The sequence below is a fragment of the Portunus trituberculatus genome, chromosome 42 (assembly GCF_017591435.1).
Source record: "Portunus trituberculatus isolate SZX2019 chromosome 42, ASM1759143v1, whole genome shotgun sequence".
Lineage (NCBI taxonomy): Eukaryota > Metazoa > Arthropoda > Malacostraca > Decapoda > Portunidae > Portunus > Portunus trituberculatus.
The window spans coordinates 18,815,616-18,835,522 of NC_059296.1; the positions used below are offsets into that span (position 1 = coordinate 18,815,616).

Consider the following 19,907-nt stretch of genomic DNA (forward strand, 5'->3'; position numbering starts at 1 on the left):
TCTCCTCATATGTCATCCCTTCAAATTATGGAACCATTCATGTGGGCATTTTTTGTAGTCTCTCCAACTTCCTTTTGTGTTTCTTTTTATGATGGGTCCACACTACTCCTGGATATTCCAATCTGGGTCTTATTATAGTAATTATCAATTTCTTCATAATTTCTTTGTCCATGTAGTGAAAATGCTAATCCACTATTCCTTAGCAAATTATATGTCTCTCTGAAAATTCTATCAATATGGCTTACCGGTTGATTGTTTTCTTCCATTGTCACTCCCAAGTCCTTTTCCTTTTTTACTTTCTCCAGTTCTACCCCATCTCCCATCTTATAGATTCCCACGGGTCGTCTTTCACTTTTTCCCATTTCCATGTCATAACTTTTGTCCACATTGAATTCCATTTCCCACTTTTTACTCCATTCTCAGATCTTATTTAGGTCTTTCTGCAGTATTTCACAATCCTCTTTTTGCTTTATAACTCTGCACAGTTTCGTATTGTGTGTATGTATTTACCTAGTTGTATTTACTTAGTTGTAGTTTCACAGGGCCTGGGCTTTATGCTCGTGTGGCCCCGTCTCCATATCTACACTTATCCAATCTTACTCTAAAAGTATGCACACTCATTGCAGACACTACTTCTTCATTTAAACTGTTCCACGTCTCAATTCATCTTTGCGGGAAACTATTTTTTAACATCTCAGACATCTTCCTTTTCTCAGCTTTTTACTATGCGATCTTGTGCTTCGAATGTCATATTCTTCTCTCAGGATCAGTTTCTCATTATCCACTTGGTCCATTCCGTTGATCAATTTAAAAACTTGTATCAGGTCTCCTCTCTCCCTTCTTTGTTCCAGGGTTGGTAGATCCATAGCCTTTAGTCTCTCCTCATATGTCATCCCTTCAAAGTACTTATCAATTTCTTCATCATTTCTTTGTCCATGTGGTGAAATGCTACTCCAATATTCCTTAGCAAATTATATGTTTCTCTAAAAATTCTATCAATATGGCTTTCTGGTTGATAGTTTTCTTCCATCGTCACTCCTAAGTCCTTTTCCTTTTTTACTTTCTCCAGTTCTACTCCATCTCCCATCTTATAGATTCCCACGGGTCGTCTTTCACTCTTTCCCATTTCCATGACATGGCTTTTGTTCACATTGAATTCCATTTCCCACTTTCTGCTCCATTCCCATATCTTATTTAGGTCTTCTTGCAGTATTTCACAATCCTCTTTTTGCTTCATAACTCTGCACAGTTTCGTATCCTCTGCAAACAGATTTATGTAGCTGTTCACTCCTTCTGGCATGTCGTTAATATAAATGAGGAAAAGTATTGGTGCCAATACTGACCCTTGTGGCACTCCGCTTTCTACTGCTCTCCACTTGGACTTCATATCTTTAACTACCGTCCTTATTTCTCTCCCCCTCAAATAATTTTCTATCCATCTCAATGTGCTTTCTTTTAAGCCACCCTTCTCCTCTAACGTCCATAGTAATCTTGCATGTGGCACTTTGTCAAACACCTTTTTTAAATCCAAATAAATACAGTCAACCCATCCTTCTCTCTCTTGTACTCTATCAACTATTCTAGAATAGAAACTCAGTAAATTAGTTACACAAGACCGTCTTTTCCTAAAACCAAATTGGCTATTTGATATTAATTTGTTGTCTTCAAGGAACTCGATCCATTGTTTCTTTATTATTCTTTCACACATCTTGCATATTACACTAGTTAGTGATACCGGTCTGTAATTTAAAGGTTCTTCCTTCCTTCCACTCTTATATATGGGAACCACCTCAGCTCTTTTCCATTCTACTGGTACTGTTCCATTTTCTATTGAGCATTTTATGATGTTGTATGTAGAACTTGCTAGTTCTTCCCTACATTCTTTCAGTATTCTGCCTGAGACTTCATCTGGTCCCATTGCCTTGTCTTCATCCAGTTCCTTCATTAATTCTTTTATTTCAAGCTTGGTTACTTTAATCTCTTTCATATAGACTGTCTCTCTATTACCCTGTGGCCTTTCAAATTTAGATTCCTTAGTAAAGACCTCCTGGAATTTATTATTTAATAGTTCTGCCATAGTTTTTGGGTCTTCCACCATCCCGTTCTCTCCTTTTAACCTTTCTATTGTTTCTCTTTGTCTAATTTTTCCATTTATGAATCTATAGAACAATTTTGGTTGCTCCTTACATTTTTCGACAATGTCCTTTTCAAAGTTCTTTTCCTCTTCCTTACCTTAACATATTCATCTCTCGCTGCCTTGAAGTTTTCCTTGTTTGTTGGATTTCTATTTCTCCTCCATCTTTTTCATGCTCCATCTCTTTTCTCCTTTGCCCTAGCACACCTTGCATTAAACCAATCTTTCTTTCCTGCTTCTTTAGGTCTATATTTTGGGACATATTCCCTGACTCCTGTTTTATATATTTCCAAAAATAAGTTGTGTGTGTGTGTGTGTGTGTGTGTGTGTGTGTGTGTGTGCACACTTATGCACACGTGTTGTGCACAGACGTGCCTACACTTCTGTATTGTCTTCAGTCTTTTTATGTGTTTTATAGTAGACATGTTATAAAATATGTACTTAGTATATAATAATATATTTGCAATCTCTAACTTACACAGGTATTTGATAGAAGAATACAAGGCAGGTTTTACACCAAATCCAGACATCATGTGTAATAAGAAGGTGAAGTTTTCAGCTTTTCTCAAAAATGCTCAAGAGATTCATAATGCAGAAGTTATTGCAATGGGACACTATGCACGAAGCTCCTTTGGCGAGGAATTGGAAAACTATGACATCAGGAAAGGTAACTTTTGACTAAACTATGTTGTTGTTTGTGTGTGTAATATTTTAAACTCATGTTGTACAAAATTTCTTAAATTATCTTTTATTTGTTATTGTTTTGATGATACTTGTGAGTTAAAGCAGTACATAATACACATGTGCTCATTGATAGGAGAAAGTATGTTGATAAAAACTTCTACTGGACAATTTATGACTACAATAAACCTGCATTATTGATGCTGATTGAGACATACAGTGGGACCTTGAGTTACGAGCGCCCAAACTTACAAGTAATCTACAAGCTGTTGCTCAGTTGATTTTTAGATTTGGCTGGAGCTAAAATTAAAAATCATAAAAAGCTCCAGTTATGCTGCTGCAAGTTGACACAGCAAATGATGTTGTTGCATGTGGCATGGCACATAGCACACCACTTGAAAATGAACATAAGAAATCTATGAAACTTTTCTCACTTAGATGACGTGACTTGTGCAACTTGCATGCCATTCAGACATTCATGTCCGTCTTTTAAAGTGTGCAACTTGCCATCCCAGATTGTGATACCAAATTTTGATAGAACTTTCACTTCCAAACTTATTATTAGGTGATGTATTACATTTTTTTTTTTTTTTACAAAATATACAATAAAATGAAAACTTTTGGATGTATGGCACTTATTGATTAGTTTTCAAGAGATAGACAGATTTGCACAGGTACATGGGACAACACTGCCTGATGAGAGAGACATGCAGCCTTGTGGAAAACAGTCGTCTTTTGTGCATGTTCTCGTGCACAACTATGAGTATGCCTCTTCCAGACAACGTACAATTTAACATAAAATTTGTAGAAGCTGTGAAGAAATACAAATGTCTGTATACACAACATCACCTCAGTACATCTCAAATGATTAACAAGACAAAGAATTCTTGTGCACAGTGAAGTGGACTGCCACCCTGAAATGCGTGGTGAAGTGCTACCTTGGTCTGAAATCACCATGCCACTTGTCATTTACCACTTGCCACCTGCCACTTGTCATGTGCGACGTGCCATCTTGTTGTGAAAGTGGCCTTAGAGTGTAATGAGTAAGTCAAGTTCAGCAGTTAAGTGAGAGGGTTTATGGCAAAAGAAATTGACTGAAAAAAAAGCATGAAACAATAAACTCCTCCCATCTCTGCCATCTGACACCTACCTTCTTCACCCTCAACCTTAGCCAGCATCTACCGTTAGCCCTAGGTATCTGATCTCTGAGGTAAATATACTTTTTAAAACCACTTCATTTATTAACATTCTCTGTTATGCTCTTTATTATGCTTTCTTACAATATTTTACATTTATGAAACCTTTCTCTTACCTAAAAAACTTGTAAAAGAAATGGAGGACTTTTTGGTGGGGCTGAACAGATTAATGGCATTTCAGTTAATTTCAATGGGGAAGATTTATTTGAATTACAAACAAATTGAGATACAAACTTAATCATTGAATGAATTAAACTTGTAACTCAAGGTACCACCGTATCTTCCCTAAGATTGAGAAAGATTTATCACAATTACAGTCAGTCCTCCTCTAATGTGGTTCTTTTATAGAAGGTCATTGCATTATTAAAATATTGCATCAGAAGAACTCTTGAAACTTCCTATTTCCTTCTGCACCCCAACCCAAAGTTCAATTATTGGTAAAATTCTTGCAGTAAAAATACAATGCGAATATTTGATTTGTTTAGCTTTTAAGGTGCCTTTCCAGTTTAAGTCCTATATGAAATCTTAGCTTCTCCAGGGTGAGGTGGATGTGCTTGTGACAAAGGAGTTGGTCACTTAAACAGGTTGGAATGATTGGTCTTTGCAGCATAGGAGTAGAAGTCAGTGGCATATACAGCAGCATTGATTTAATGAAAAGAGCTTTTCACCAGTCTTACTTCATTATTACTATCAAGGGAGCTGCTGAGAGATGGCAGCAGACCTACAGGTGTTTTGAATGTGAAAAGTCATGATAGTGTGCATATGTGTTGCATATGAAGACTTAATCTGCAGTTTAGGCAATGTTAGATGAAATTAACATTTCTGAAATTTGAGTTAGAGGAGGATTAATTTTATTGTATTAATTTGTGAATCATCTAGTCAAGTGAACCAAATTGTGCCCTTTATACTCCATATGGTTAGCATTTGCATTTACATGAAGTTGAAAAAAAAAAAAGAGAAAACATACTGCTTACTTAAGATTCATTCATTACTTCATCAACATCTTGGTATACAGATTTTGTTACCTTCCAACTACATTTTTAGAATAAAAACCAGGGAGCAAGTAAATAAAATTATGTTACTTTTCTGTTTTATCAGGAGCAAGACTACTCCAGAGCTTTGATCGTATCAAGGATCAAACATTCTTTCTCAGCCAGATTCCCCAGAAAGCTCTCCAGTGCACACTTTTCCCTATTGGTACGTTATTTAGTATTACATCACATACTTAAATCTTATTGTGGAGATCAAAGTTAGTTTCAGATTTATTGCATTCTGCATGGACCGATTATCATCAGTAACCATGTTTACTTTGAGGCATAAGGCCAGACTTACAGTACCATACACTGCCAAGGTCATATAATTTCTTTCAATTTTCTATGTAAGATACTTTCACCTGTCTTTTTAACCATCAACATCATAACCAGTAAGAACCTTTTTATATTAATATGTATAGTTTCAGCATCATGACTGTAACCATTTATTATTATAATTAGTAGTAGTAGTAGTAGTAGTAGTAGTAGAAGTAGTAGTAGTAATAGTAATAGTTACTAGAAGGAGGTTGTAGACACCTACTGAAATGACAATTTACTCCCAGCAAGGTCTAATAACACTAGTTCAGGGGATGCTGTGAACCTTCCATTAAAGCTAGTTGTGATCTTGTTGAACATTTTCCTTTGTCTCACAACTCAAGGGGGCAGTCACAGCTTGCCTTCTAAAGACAACTCTCCTTCTTCACACAAAACTACATGCACCTATCACACACACACCCTTCACTTGAAATTCAAAATAGAAAAATGACAACTCCAAACCCAGCCTTGGAGTCCTCTTCTGGGCAGTGGACCAGAAATGTCCCCAGGTCAGACTCCTCTCCTGATAACGACCCTAAATGTCTTGACACCTCCCTCAACTTTTTCTACATTAACTTCTGCAACATTCACAGTCTTAAATCTAATTTTCAATCTGTGAAACACCACCTCTCCTCTACTAAACCTCATCTTCTTTTCCTCACCAAAACACAGCTGTCTAGCCAACTGACAATAGCCCCTTCTCTGTTCCCTCGTACTTTCTCTATTCTCATTTTCGTTCCAAAGCTGGGTGATGTGTCTATGTTTGCAGCAACTTAACTTGCTCTCTTGCCCATGCTCTTGAATCTTCTGAGTTTTCCACGATCTGGCTTTGACTCAACAGTCACTCTCTAACTAAATTAATCTGTGCTGTCTATCTATCTCCTAACTCATCTGACTATAGGAAATTCTTCAACTATTCAACTTACAAAGTGGAGCACATTCTATCCCTCTACCCTTTTGCAGAGATTTCCATTCTTGGAGATTTCAATGTTTACCACCAGCATTTGCTTTCCTCTCCCATCACTGACCATCCTGGTGAACTAGCTTTCAGCTCTGCTATCCTCCATGACCTAGAGCAACTGGTGCAATACCCTACTCTTATTCTTGACCATCTTGGAGATACGCCCAGCATTTTTTTATCTCTTCACCTCAAATCCTTCTGCTTATGCTGTTACCCAGTCACCTCTGTTGGGCTCCTCTGATCACAATCTCATTTCTGTATCATGTCCTATTTCTCCAGTCCCTCTTCAGGATCCCACAAAGCGGAGGTGCCTCTGGCATTTCGCCTCTGCCAGTTGGGGGGGGACCTGAGGATGTATTATACTGATTTTTCCTGGAATGATCATTCTTTCCATGTCAGAGACCCATCTTTGTGTGCAGAACACATAACAGAGGTGATAGTATCTGGCATGGAGGCATATATTTCTCATTCTTTTTCTCAACCTAAACCTTCTAAACCTTGGTTTAACACAGCCTGTTCTCGTGCTATACATGATAGAGAGGTTGCCCACAGAAGGTACTTGAGCCTTCCATCTCCTGAATCTCATACACTTCATATTTCTGCCTAGAATCATGCCAAGTCTGTTCTTCAACTTGCCAAATACTCCTTCATAAATAGAAAATATCAATATCTTTCAAACTCTGATTCCCCTCATGACTTCTGGCATCTAGCCAAAAACATCTCCAATAACTTCATTTCTTCATTTTTCCCTCCTGTATTTCACCCTAATGGCACCACTGCCATTTCTTCTATCTCTAAAACTGAACTCTTCTCTCAAACCTTTGTTCATAACGCCACCTTGGATTATTCTAGGCTTGTCCCTCCCTCTCCTTCTCCCTCTTACTATTTCATATCTACAATTTAAATTATTTGTAGTGATGTTTTCCATGCCCTTGCTAGCCTAAACCCTCGAAGGCTTATGGTCCTGATGGGGTCCCTCCTATTTTTCTCAAAAATTGTGCTTCTGTGCTTGCCTGGCCAAACTCTTTCAACTTTGTCTATCAACTTCTACCTTTCCTTCTTGCTGGAACTTTGCCTACATTCAGCCTGTATCTAAAAAGGGTGACTATTCTAATCCCTCATACTACCATCCTATAGCTTTAATCTCTTGCTTGTCTAAAGGTTTTTAATCTATCCTGAATAGGAAGATTCTTAACTTAAATATCTGTCATTTAACAATCTTCTATCTGATCACCAGTATGGCTTCCATCAAGGTCGCTCTACTGGTGATCTTCTGGCTATCCTTATTGAGTCTTGGTCATCCTCTTTTAGAGATTTTGGTAAAACTTTTGTTGTCACATTAGACATAGAGCTTGGCACAAAGCTTTGATTTCAAAACTGCCTTCCTACGGTTTCTATCCTTCTCTCTGCAGCTTTATCTCAAGTTTCCTTTCTGACTGTTCTATTGCTGCTGTGGTAGACAGCCACTTTTCTTCTCCTAAATAGTGGTGTTCCTCAAGGTTCTGTCCTGTCACCCACTCTCTTTCTTTTATTCATTAATGACCTTCCTACCAAACTTCTTGCCCTCTCCACTCCTATGCTGTTGATACTACCATACATCTTTCCACGTCTTCAGAGACAACCAACACTTCTGGAAGTCAACAGATCACGCATGGCCATCACAGAACGCCTGGCTTCTGATCTTTCTAAGATTTCCAATTAGGGCAAAGAAAATCTAGTAGTTTTCTATTCCTCAAAAACTCAATACCTCCATCTATCAACTCAACACAATCTTCCAAACAACTATCCCCTCTTCTTCAGTGACATTCAACTGTCTCCCTCTTCTGCACTGAATATCCTCAGTCTGTCCTTTACTCATAATCTTAACTGGAAACTTCACATCTCATCTCTTGCTAAAACAGCTTCTATGAAATTAAGCATTCTGAGGCGTCTCTGCCAGTTTTTCTTGCCTCTCCAACTGCTAATTCTGTACAAGGGCCTTATCTGCCCCTGTATGGAGTACTCTTTGCATGTTTGGGGGGTTCCGCTTACACAGTTTTATTAGATAATTAGATAGGGTGGAATCAAAGGTTTTTGTTTCATCAACTCCCCTCCTCTGACTGACTGTCTTCAGCCTTTTTCTCACTGCCAAAAGGTTGCATCTCTTTCTATCTTTTATTGCTATTTTCATGCTAACTGTTCTACTGATGCTAACTGCATGCCTCCTCCTCCTCCTATGACTTCGCTGCACTAGGCTTTTTTCTTCCTTTCGTCCCTGTTCTCTCCAACTCTCTAATACAAGAGTTAGTTAACCAGTATTCTCAATCATTCCTACCTTTCACTGGTATACTCTGGAACTCCCTACCTGCTTTTGTATTTCCATCTTCCTATGACTTAACTTCTTTTAAGAGAGAGGTGTCAAGACATTTGTCCCTAGCTTTTGGATGACTCTCTTGGACCTTTAGGAAACCTGCAGTTCCAGTGGTCCTTTTATTTTTATTTTTTATTTTATTTTTTCTCTCTAACATTATGTTGCCCTTGGCAGTCTTCCCTTTCATAAAAAAAAGAAAAAATTTAGAAATATTTTATTATGAACATGGATAATATACTAGTTTATTACAGAATTTTGGGATTGGTAGCTTTACTAATTTAATTAATTTTTTTTCTAATCTTATTAACTACATATTTTTAAGGCGGGTTCACACGTACCAGTTTGTGACTGATATTTTTTGTAGGTGGAGTTTCCAACTCATCCCTTCAAGTCAGAAAGTGACAGACGCAGCGCCTGGAAAGTATCAACTAGAGGCAACCCCCGCTTAATGAATGTCAACACAACGAAATTTCACTACAACAAATATTTCCTTTTACTACCATCTGCTTGTATAACGAACACCAAACTCGTTTTAATGAAATTTTATCCAGATAGTTTTTTTTTTCCAAGTTTGAAAACCCCGCCATATCACACAAGCCGACAGGCTTTTGAATACACCAGTGCCTCGTGGACAAAACGTGCACCACTCACTCCCCTATCCTTCTCCGCTCTTAGTTAAAAACAAAAGCAGGGTCCAGCACCAGCTCGTCATCTCACACTCAACATGCCACCAAAACGTCCTGCAACCAGCCCTGCAATGTCACCTAGCATTGCTAAGAAGACCAGGAAGTCTCTTACTCATGAAGTGAAGCTGGATATTATTCACAGACACAAGAGGCGAGAAAACTAATAGCATTGCTTGCCACCATGGCTTGACTCCACCTACTGTCTCTACTATTTTCAAGTCAGTAGACTCTATTAAGAAGGCTGGTGAGACTGTATCTTCTTTGCCAGCTAAAAGAGCCATCCAATGGATAAAATGGCAAGCCTTGTGGAAATGTGGTACATGCGGTACAATGATGCGCCCTTTGCTTACATTCCACAGGTTGCCAGCTAGCATCTTTCCTGTTCCATTCTCCCTCCCTTCATAAATTTTAAATCATCAACATTATAAAGTTACTTATATACATATATTAGTGTACATTATAATGACTTAGTCTTAAATTAAATTGCTTAAATGTTTAATTTCATAATTTTTACTTTCATTAAACCTTTTACTGTACACTTAACCTTCGGCTATCGCGCCCAATTGGGGCCGAAATAGCAGCGCCATAGCCGAAAACGCGATAGCCGAATTGATCTTGGCGTGAAGGCGTGAAGGTCAGATATCCCATGACGTCATGGCTGGGCGCGCGATAGCAGGCATCTGAGGTCGCGATAATGAAATCTTAGCAGCTTTTCATGGGTGCGCGAAAGCAATAAAACGCGATAGCCGAAGTCGCGATAGCTGAGGGTTGACTGTACTATGATGCAATCTCGCCTTATTTACTGCCAATGGAAGTTCAAGTCTGGGGTCAAACTTGTTGTAATTGGTTCACTTAATGAAAATTCGCACAATGAACATTCTTTTAGGAACGTAACCCGTTCGTTAAGCGAGGGTTGCCTGTAGTTGACGTCTTGCCAGTAAGTGAATGTAAACAAACAGCTACCTACCAAGATGTCTTCCTCCAGTGATGATGCTAAAGTGGTGGTTGCTTTTCTTTTGGCATACCGGAAGAGTCAAGAGAAGAGAAAATACTTGTGGATATGTCTCTGGCTAAGTAAAAGGAAAGAAAGGAGTGTCTACCACACTCTAAATTAGCCTACATTTCTCTTAAGAAAATTGTTAATCTTAAGAAGATTATGCACAATTGCAATGAAATTAAATCCTGACAAGTCTTCAATCCTCACCTCCAACAACACCCTGCGTTGAAACAGTTCTTGTAAAGTGGCAGCTATTTCGTCGAACGACAATTTGCACAAACATTTTTTTTTGCTGTATAATTAATTTTTGTGGTCCCAGATGTGTTCTTTTTCCCGCACCAATTCTAACATCATCTTCTCTATATCTGGAGATCACATTTTCAAAGCTTACTCCGTGACATCACGTAAATAAAGTTGCAAGTCGACTAACAAGACCAACATATTGGTTTTGTTTTAGCGACTGCTTTCTGCAGTTGCAAGGCACAGATCGTGAGTTGGAAACTCAATGTGCGTAAAATATTTGTTGCAAATTGGCACGCGTGAACCCGCCTTTATAAATAAGGCAATATGATGTTTTAAGCAAGTTTAGTAGCTGTACAGTAATTTCTAATTTCAATATTTTGAGAAATTTTAACTATAAAACCTCAATTGGTTCCACGAAATACAGGTATATATATTTATTGTTATTATTTTTTTTTATTTCTTTATTTTTTTATTTCTTTATTTTTTTTTTTTTCCTAAGCCCCAAAATCAATACTGTTTCAGGAGACTACAACAAAGCTGTGGTGCGCAAGATAGCGGAGAGTGCAAACCTGCATCATGTCGCAGAGAAACGAGACTCCACAGGGATTTGCTTCATTGGAGAAAGAAAATTTCAGGATTTTATATCAGAAGTGTGTATTGAATTTTTTTTGTTTCAATAGCTAATTATTCTTTAAATTTCTTGAAGCACAATCCAGTTCCAGAGGTTATATGTTTTTAACTTAAATTTATATATACAGTATATAAAAAGATGACAACTTTGTCTCACATTTTACACCATCATCATATACTGGTTCTTTCTCTTATTATAGACATGGTTATATGGATTTACTATTGCTGCCCAGAAAACTAAAGGTCAGCAAATAATCAAAGGGACATACAATATATTTAGAACCCTCACACGTAGAACATGTCTAGACCCCTCATACAACATGTTGAGAGCTCATTTTTATAAAAGGAGGTAGTAGACACCTATCAAAACGATAATTTACTCCCAGCTAAGTTTAATAGCACTAGTTCAGGGGGTGCTGTGAACTCTCCATTAAAGCTAGTTTTGATCTTGTTGAATGTTTCCCTTTGTGTCTCACAATTCAAGGGGGGAGTCACAGTCTGTCCTCTAAAGACAACTCTCCTACTTCTCATAAAACTACATGCACTTACACACACACACACAATCAGAAATACAGTATGTTAAGATGCATATTAACAAAAAGGAGTTAACAATCATTGGAACATATGTGCCACCAAAAACAAACTCATGGACTAACCAAGAATATAGAGACATGATAGATGACACAATAAGGAGTCTTACAAGAATCATTAAGGAAAGGAGAAAAGTGATATTGGTAGGAGATTTCAACTGTAAGGAGGTAGACTGGGAAAATTATGAAAGTGGTATAGGGGAATATGCCTGGGGAGATAGATTCCTGAACCTAATGATAGATAATTTGATGGTCCAAAGAGTAAAGGAAAACACAAGATTCAGAGGAAACGATGAGCCGGCAAGATTAGACCTAGTTTTACAAGGGATATACCAATTAACGATGATATAAGATACAAGTGCCCATTGGGAAAGAGTGACCATGTAATATTAGAAATGGATATAGAAGAAGGAAAGGAAGATAGAGATGAATCATACAAAGGAGACCGATTAAATTACAGAAAGGCTGATATTGAGAATCTCAAGAACTATTTTAAAACGTAAACTGGGAGGAGATGGAAAACTCATTAACGGTTCAAGAGAAATATAACTTATTTTTGGAAATATACAAAACTGGGGTCAGGGAATATGTTCCGAAATATAGACCTAAAGAAGAAGGAAAGAAAGATTGGTTTAATGCAAGATGTGCTAGGGCAAAGGAGAAATGAGATGGAGCATGGAAAAGGTGGAGAAGAAACAGAAATCCAGAAAATAAGGAAAACTTCAAAACAGCAAGAAATGAATATGCTAAGGTGAGAAAGGAAGAAGAAAAGAACTATGAAAAGGACATTGTCGAAAAATGTAAGGAACAACCAAAATTGTTCTACAGATTCATAAATGGAAAAATAAGACAAAAGAAACAATAGAAAGGTTAAAAGGAGAAAACGGAATGGTGGAAGACCCAAAAAGTATGGCAGAACTGTTAAATAGTAAATTTCATGAGGTCTTTACTAAGGAATCCAAATTTGAAAGACCACAGGGTAATAGAGACTGTCTATATGAAAGAGATTAAAGTAACCAAGCTTGAAATAAAAAGTTGATGACGGAATTGGATGAGGAAAAGGCAATGGGACCGGATGAAGTCTCAGGCAGAATACTGAAAGAATGTAGGAAGAACTAGCAAGTCCAATATACAACATCATAAAATGCTCAATAGAAAATGGAACAGTGCCAGTGGAGTGGAAAAGAGCTGAGGTGGTTCCCATATATAAGAGCGGAAGGAAGGAAGAACCTTTAAATTACAGACCGGTATCACTAACTAGTGTAATATGCAAGATGTGTGAAAAGTAATAAAGAAGCAATGGATTGAGTTTCTTGAAGACAACAAAATATTATCAAATAGCCAATTTGGTTTTAGAAAAGGTCGGTCATGTGTGACAAATTTATTGAGTTTCTACTCTAGAATAGTTGATAAAGTACAAGAGAGAGAGGATGGGTTGACTGTATTTATTTAGATCTAAAAAAGGCTTTTGATAAAGTGCCACATGAAAGATTACTATGGAAGTTAGAGGAGAAGGGTGGCTTAAAAGGAAGCACATTGAGATGGATGAAGAATTACTTAAGGGGGAGAGAAATAAGGACGATAGTTAAAGATATGAAGTCCAAGTGGAGAACAGTAGACAGCGGAGTGCCACAGGGGTCAGTATTGGCACCAATACTTTTCTTGTATATATAAATGACATGCCAGAGGAGTGAACAGCTACATAAATCTGTTTGCGGACGATGCGAAACTGTGCAGAGTCATTAAACAAAAGAGGATTGTGAAATACTACAGGAAGACTTAAACAAGATCTGGAAATGGAGCAAAAATGGAGATGGAATTCAATGTGGACAAAAGCCATGTCATGGAAATGGGAAAAAGTGAAAGACGACCAGTGGGAATCTATAAGATGGGAGATGGAGTAGAACTAGAAAAAGTAAAAAAGGAAAAGGACTTGGGAGTGACAATGGAAGAAAATAATCAACCAGTAAGCCATATTGATAGAATTTTCAGAGAGACGTATAATTTGCTAAGGAATATTGGAGTAGCATTTCACTATATGGACAAGGAAATGATGAAGAAATTGATAAGTACTAAAATAAGACCTAGATTGGAATATGCAGGAGTTGTGTGGACTCCCCATAAAAGAAACACATAAGAAAATTAGAGACTACAAAAATGGCTACAAGAATGGTTCCAGAATTTAAAGGGATGGCATATGAGGAGAGACTAAAGGCAATGGATCTACCAACCTTGGAGCAGAGAAGAGAGAGAGGGGGATCTGATACAAGTTTATAAATTGATTAATGGAATGGATGAAGTGGATAATGAGAAACTGATCCTGAGAGAAGAATATGACTTTAGAAGCACAAGATCGCATAGTAAGAAACTAAGGAAGGGACGATGTCTGAGAGATGTTAAAAAATTTAGTTTCCCGCAAAGATGTGTTGAGACTTGGAACAGTTTGAGTGAGGAAGTGGTGTCAGCAAAGAGTGTGCATAATTTTAAAGAAAAATTGGATAAGTGTAGATATGGAGACGGGACCACACGAGCATAAAGCCCAGGCCCTGTAAAACTACAACTAGGTAAATACACACACACACGAGAGACACGGTTGAGGGCGGACGCACTGGCGCAGTTCCGACGATCAGCTGATCTTCACTACATACCTGTTGTATAGTATTTACAGTGGCCTGGGCAGGTAGTGAGGACTCATTTTTTTTTTCTTCATGAAATTAATTATTAAGGAATAATGAGTGAAAAAGAGATTCCATCCAAATGCAGACATGAGAATAAAGAAGGGGCTGATGATGACTATGTTGGTGAGGGAGAACGCGTATTTGAAGGGTTTGATACGACGAGTACTTCACTACTTAAGAGAGTGTTCAATATTGAATGTAAACTAGATAAACTAATAAAGGAGAAGATGGAAATGAAAGAGAATAAAGAACAGGAAATGGAGTTTATAAGACTGAGAGAAAGGATAAGAAAAGTGGAAGAAAGTGAAGCTAGGCTAAGAGCGGAAAATGAAGAACTAAAAAAGGAAGTAGCTAACTACAAGAAGCAGATGGAAGAAGGACTCGGTAAAGCCGAGAAAGAAAAGGAGAAGCTGAAAGATCTAGTAAACAAGGAAGAGGAAAGAGTACAGAACGTGATTAAAAAAGAAGTACAAGCATGGAGAGTCCAAGATAAGAAAGATAAGGCAGATTTTCAGGAGGTGATTCAAGAACAACTTTAAGAAAAAGAAGAAAATATGACAAACAAAATGATAGGAGTCCTCAAGACAAAAGAAAATCTAGTTAGAGAAATTGCAGTAAAAAAGAAGAGGGTAGTCGTATTTGGAATAAAAGAAAAAAATATAAAATATAGACCAAAAAGAGAAAAAGAAGAAATGAAATCAGTCAAAGACTTACTGAAGAATCTAAATGACGAAGATAGGCAGAACTTGGAAGATGAAGTAGAAGAAATAAACAGAATGGGACCATATCAAGAAGGAAAAACGAGACCAATTAAAATACTACTAAAATCACAAGTAGCAACAGAAGAAATATTATATAGAACAACAAAACTTAGAGAAACAGAAGGCTGCAAGGATATCTATATAAAGAAAAATAGAAATGAGGAAGAAAGGAAGAGATACAATGAACTGGCAGCAGCAGTAAGGGAAAAGAATAATGAAAGGTCAGAAGAGGAGAAGGCATTTTTTGGAGAATTCTAGGAGACAGGATAAAGAAATATAAACGAGAAGGAAGAGAAAAAAATGGAACAAGTTTAACTAAAAATGATAAAGGCAAAAGACTAAAAATGATGTATACGAACATAGACGGAGTTTTATCAAGTAAATTAGAATTAAGAGATTACATAAGGAAAGAAAATCCAGATATTGTATGCCTGGCTGAAACAAAACTAAATGAGGCAATCAAAATAGATTTGGATAATAGGTATAATGTATGGAGAAGAGACAGAGTGGATAAAGGAGGAGGAGGAGTCGTGATTATGTTAAGGAAAGAGAGTGATAAATGAAATGGAATGTGGGGAAGGAAAAGCAGAAGTATTGTATATTAAGATGCATATTAATAAAAAGAGATAACAATCATTGTAACATATGTGCCACCAAAACAAATTCATGGACCAATCAAGAATATACAGACATGATAGATGACACAATAAGGAGTCTAATGAGAATCGTTAAAGAAAGGAGAAAAGTGATATTAGTAGGAGATTTCAACTGTAAAGAAGTGGACTGGGAAAATTATGAAAGTGGTATGGGGAAGAAGCCTGGGAGAAAGATTCTTGAACCTAATGATAGACAATATGATGGACCAGAGAGTAAAGGAATGCACAAGATTCAGAGGAAACGACGAGCCGGCGAGATTGGACCTAGTTTTACAAGGGTATACAAATGAATGACGATATAAGATATAAGTGCCCATTGGGAAAGAGTGACCATGCAATATTAGAAATAGATATAGAAGAAGGAAAGGAAGATAGAGACGATTCATACAAAGGAGACCGATTAAATTACAGAAAGGCTGATATTGAGAATCTCAAGAACTATTTTAAAACGTAGACTGGGAGGAGATGGAAAACTCAGAGACAATGCAAGACAAATATAACTTATTTTTGGAAATATACAAAACAGGAGTCAAGGAATATGTCCCAAAATATAGACCAAAAGAAGAAGGAAAGAAAGATTGGTTTAATGCAAGGTGTGCTAGGGCAAAGGAGAAAAGAGATGGAGCATGGAAAAGGTGGAGGAGAAATAGGAATCCAACAAATAAGGAAAACTTCAAGGCAGCGAGAAATGAATATGTTAAGGTGAGGAAGGAAGAGGAAAAGAACTTCGAAAAAGATATTGTCGAAAAATGTAAGGAGCAACCAAAATTGTTCTATAGATTCATAAATGGAAAAATTAGGCAAAAGAAACAATAGAAAGGTTAAAAGGAGAGAACGGGATGGTGGAAGACCCAAAAGTATGGCAGAACTATTAAATAAAAAATTCCAGGAGGTCTTTACTAAAGAATCCAAATTTGAGAGGCCACAGGGTAATAGAGAGACAATCTATATGAAAGAGATTAAAGTAACCAAGCTTGAAATAAAAGAGTTAATGAAGGAACTGGATGAAGAGAAGGCAATGGGACCAGATGAAGTCTCAGGCAGAATACTGAAAGAATGTAGGGAAGAACTAGCAAGTCCTATATACAACATCATAAAATGCTCAATAGAAAATGGAACAGTGCCAGTAGAATGGAAAAGAGCTGAGGTGGTTCCCATATATAAGAGCGGAAGGAAAGAAGAACCTTTAAATTACAGACCGGTATCACTAACTAGTGTAATATGCAAGATGTGTGAAAGAATAATAAAGAAACAATGGATCGAGTTCCTTGAAGACAACAAATTAATATCAAATAGCCAATTTGGTTTTAGAAAAGGACGGTCTTGTGTAACTAATTTATTGAGTTTCTATTCTAGAATAGTTGATAGAGTACAAGAGAGAGAGGATGGGTTGACTGCATCTATTTGGATTTAAAAAAGGCGTTTGACAAAGTGCCACACGCAAGATTACTGTGGAAGTTAGAGGAGAAGGGTGGCTTAAAAGGAAGCACATTGAGATGGATAGAAAATTATTTGAGGGGGAGAGAAATAAGGACAGTAGTTAAAGATATGAAGTCCAAGTGGAGAGCAGTAGAAAGCGGAGTGCCACAGGGGTCAGTATTGGCACCAGTACTTTTCCTCATTTATATTAACGACATGCCAGAAGGAGTGAACAGCTACATAAATCTGTTTGCGGATGATACGAAACTGTGCAGAGTTATAAAGCAAAAGGAGGATTGTGAAATACTGCAAGAAGACCTAAATAAGATCTGGGAATGGAGTAAGAAGTGGGAAATGGAATTCAATGTGAACAAAAGCCATGTCATGGAAATGGGAAAGAGTGAAAGACGACCTGTGGGAATCTATAAGATGGGAGATGGAGTAGAACTGGAGAAAGTTAAAAAGGAAAAGGACTTAGGAGTGACGATGGAAGAAAACAATCAACCAGTAAGCCATATTGATAGAATTTTTAGAGAAACATATAATTTGCTAAGGAATATTGGAGTAGCATTTCACTACATGGATAAAGAAATGATGAAGAAATTGATAAGTACTATAATAAGACCCAGATTGGAATGTGCAGGAGTAGTGTGGACCCCTCATAGAAAGAAACACATAAGGAAATTGGAGAGGCTACAAAAAATGGCTACAAAAATGGTCCCAGAACTTGAAGGGATGACATATGAGGAGAGACTAAAGGCTATGGATCTACCAACCTTGGAACAAAGAAGGGAGAGAAGAGACCTGATACAAGTCTATAAATTGATCAACGGAATGGACCAAGTGGATAATGAGAAACTGATCCTGAGAGAAGAATATGACATCCAAAGCACAAGATCGCATAGTAAAAAGCTGAGAAAGGAAGATGTCTGAGAGATATTAAAAATATAGTTTCCCAGAGATGTATTGAGACGTGGAACAGTTTAGATGAAGAAGTAGTGTCTGCAACGAGTGTGCACACTTTTAAAGTGAGATTGGATAAGTGTAGATATGGAGACGGGGCCACACGAGCATAAAGCCCAGGCCCTGTAAAACTACAACTAGGTAAATACACACACACACACACACACACACACACACACACACACACACACACACACACACACACACACACACACACCCTTCACTTAAAATTCAAAATAAAAAAATGGCAACTCCAAATCCAGCCTTGGATTCCTCTTCTGGGGAGGGGGCCAAAAATGTCCCCTGGTCGGACTGCTCTTTCTGTGGGGACCCAAAATGTCTTGACACCTCACTCAACTTTTTCTTCATTAACTTCTGCAACATTTGTGGTCTTAGATCTAATTTTTAATCTGTAGAACACCACCTCTCCTCTACTAAACTTCATTTTCTTTTCCTCACCTCACAGGTGTCTGAGGCAACTGACAGTAGCCCGTTCTCTGTTCCCCCCTACTTTCTGTATTCTCAATTTCATTCCAAAGCTGGTTGTTGTGCCTATGTGCACAACAACTTAACTTGCTCTAGTGCCCACCCTCTGGAATTTTCTGAATTTTACATCATCTGGCTTAGACTCACAGTCACTCTCTAACTAAATTTATCTGTTCTGTCTATCTCTCTTCTTTGACTGTTTAACTTCCAAAGTGGAGCATATTCTGTCCCTCAACCCTTTTGCAGAGATCTCCATCCGTGGAGATTTCAATGTTCACCACCAGCTTTGGCTTTCCTCACTCTTCACTGTCCATCTTGGTGAACTAGCCTTCAACTTTGCTATCCTCCATGACCTTGAGCAACTGGTGCAACACCCTACTCGTATCCTTGACCATCTTGAAGGTACGCCCAACATACTTGATCTTTTCCTCACCACTAATCCTTCAGCTTATGCTGTTACCCTATCTTCTTCATTGGGCTCCTCCAATCACAATCTCATTTCTGTATCTTGTCCTGTTTCTCCAATTTCTTGTCAGGATTCCCCAAAGTGGAGGTGCCTCTGGTGTTTTACCTCTGCCAGATGGGGAGACCTAAGGTGGTATGATGCTGATTTTCCCTGGAATTACTGTTTTCATGTCAGAGACCCATCTCTGTGAGCTGAACCCATAACGGAAGTGATAGTGTCTGGCAGAGAGGTGTACATTCCTCATTCTTTTTCTCAACCTAAACCTTCTAAATCTTGTTTTAACACAGCCTGTTCTTGTGCTATACATGATAGATATTGCCCAAAAAAGGTGCTTGAGCCTTCCATCTCCAAAATCTCATACACTTTATATTTCTGCCTGGAATCATGCCAGGTCTGTTCTTCAACTTGCCAAACACTCCTTCATAAATAGAAAATGTCAAAATTCTTCAAGCTCTAACTCTTCTTCAATCTTTAACTCTCCTCACAACCTCTGGCATCTAGCCAAAAACATCTCCAATAACTTTACTTCTTCATCTTTCCCTCCTTTATTTCATCCTGATGGCACCACTGCCATCTCATCTGTTTCTATAGCTGAACTCTTCTTTCAAACCTATGCTAAAACCTCCACCTTGGATGATTCTGGGCTTGTCCCTCCCTCTCCTCT

At 37.7% G+C, this 19,907-nt stretch overlaps 1 protein-coding gene across 8 annotated transcripts in view; it reads left to right on the top strand.

The window, feature by feature from the left end:
• Nucleotides 1–19,907, top strand: part of LOC123517572 (mitochondrial tRNA-specific 2-thiouridylase 1-like) — a 76,343-nt gene that overhangs the window by 16,618 nt on the left and 39,818 nt on the right. For 7 of the 8 annotated variants that reach the window (XM_045277806.1, XM_045277809.1, XM_045277812.1 and 4 more), the window contains exons 4-6: nt 2,617–2,801; nt 5,110–5,208; nt 11,117–11,244. In XM_045277806.1, coding sequence (XP_045133741.1) covers nt 2,617–2,801; nt 5,110–5,208; nt 11,117–11,244 — 412 coding nt within the window. The remainder of the gene's footprint in view (nt 1–2,616; nt 2,802–5,109; nt 5,209–11,116; nt 11,245–19,907) is intronic. The other variant, XM_045277813.1, reaches the window with a different exon arrangement.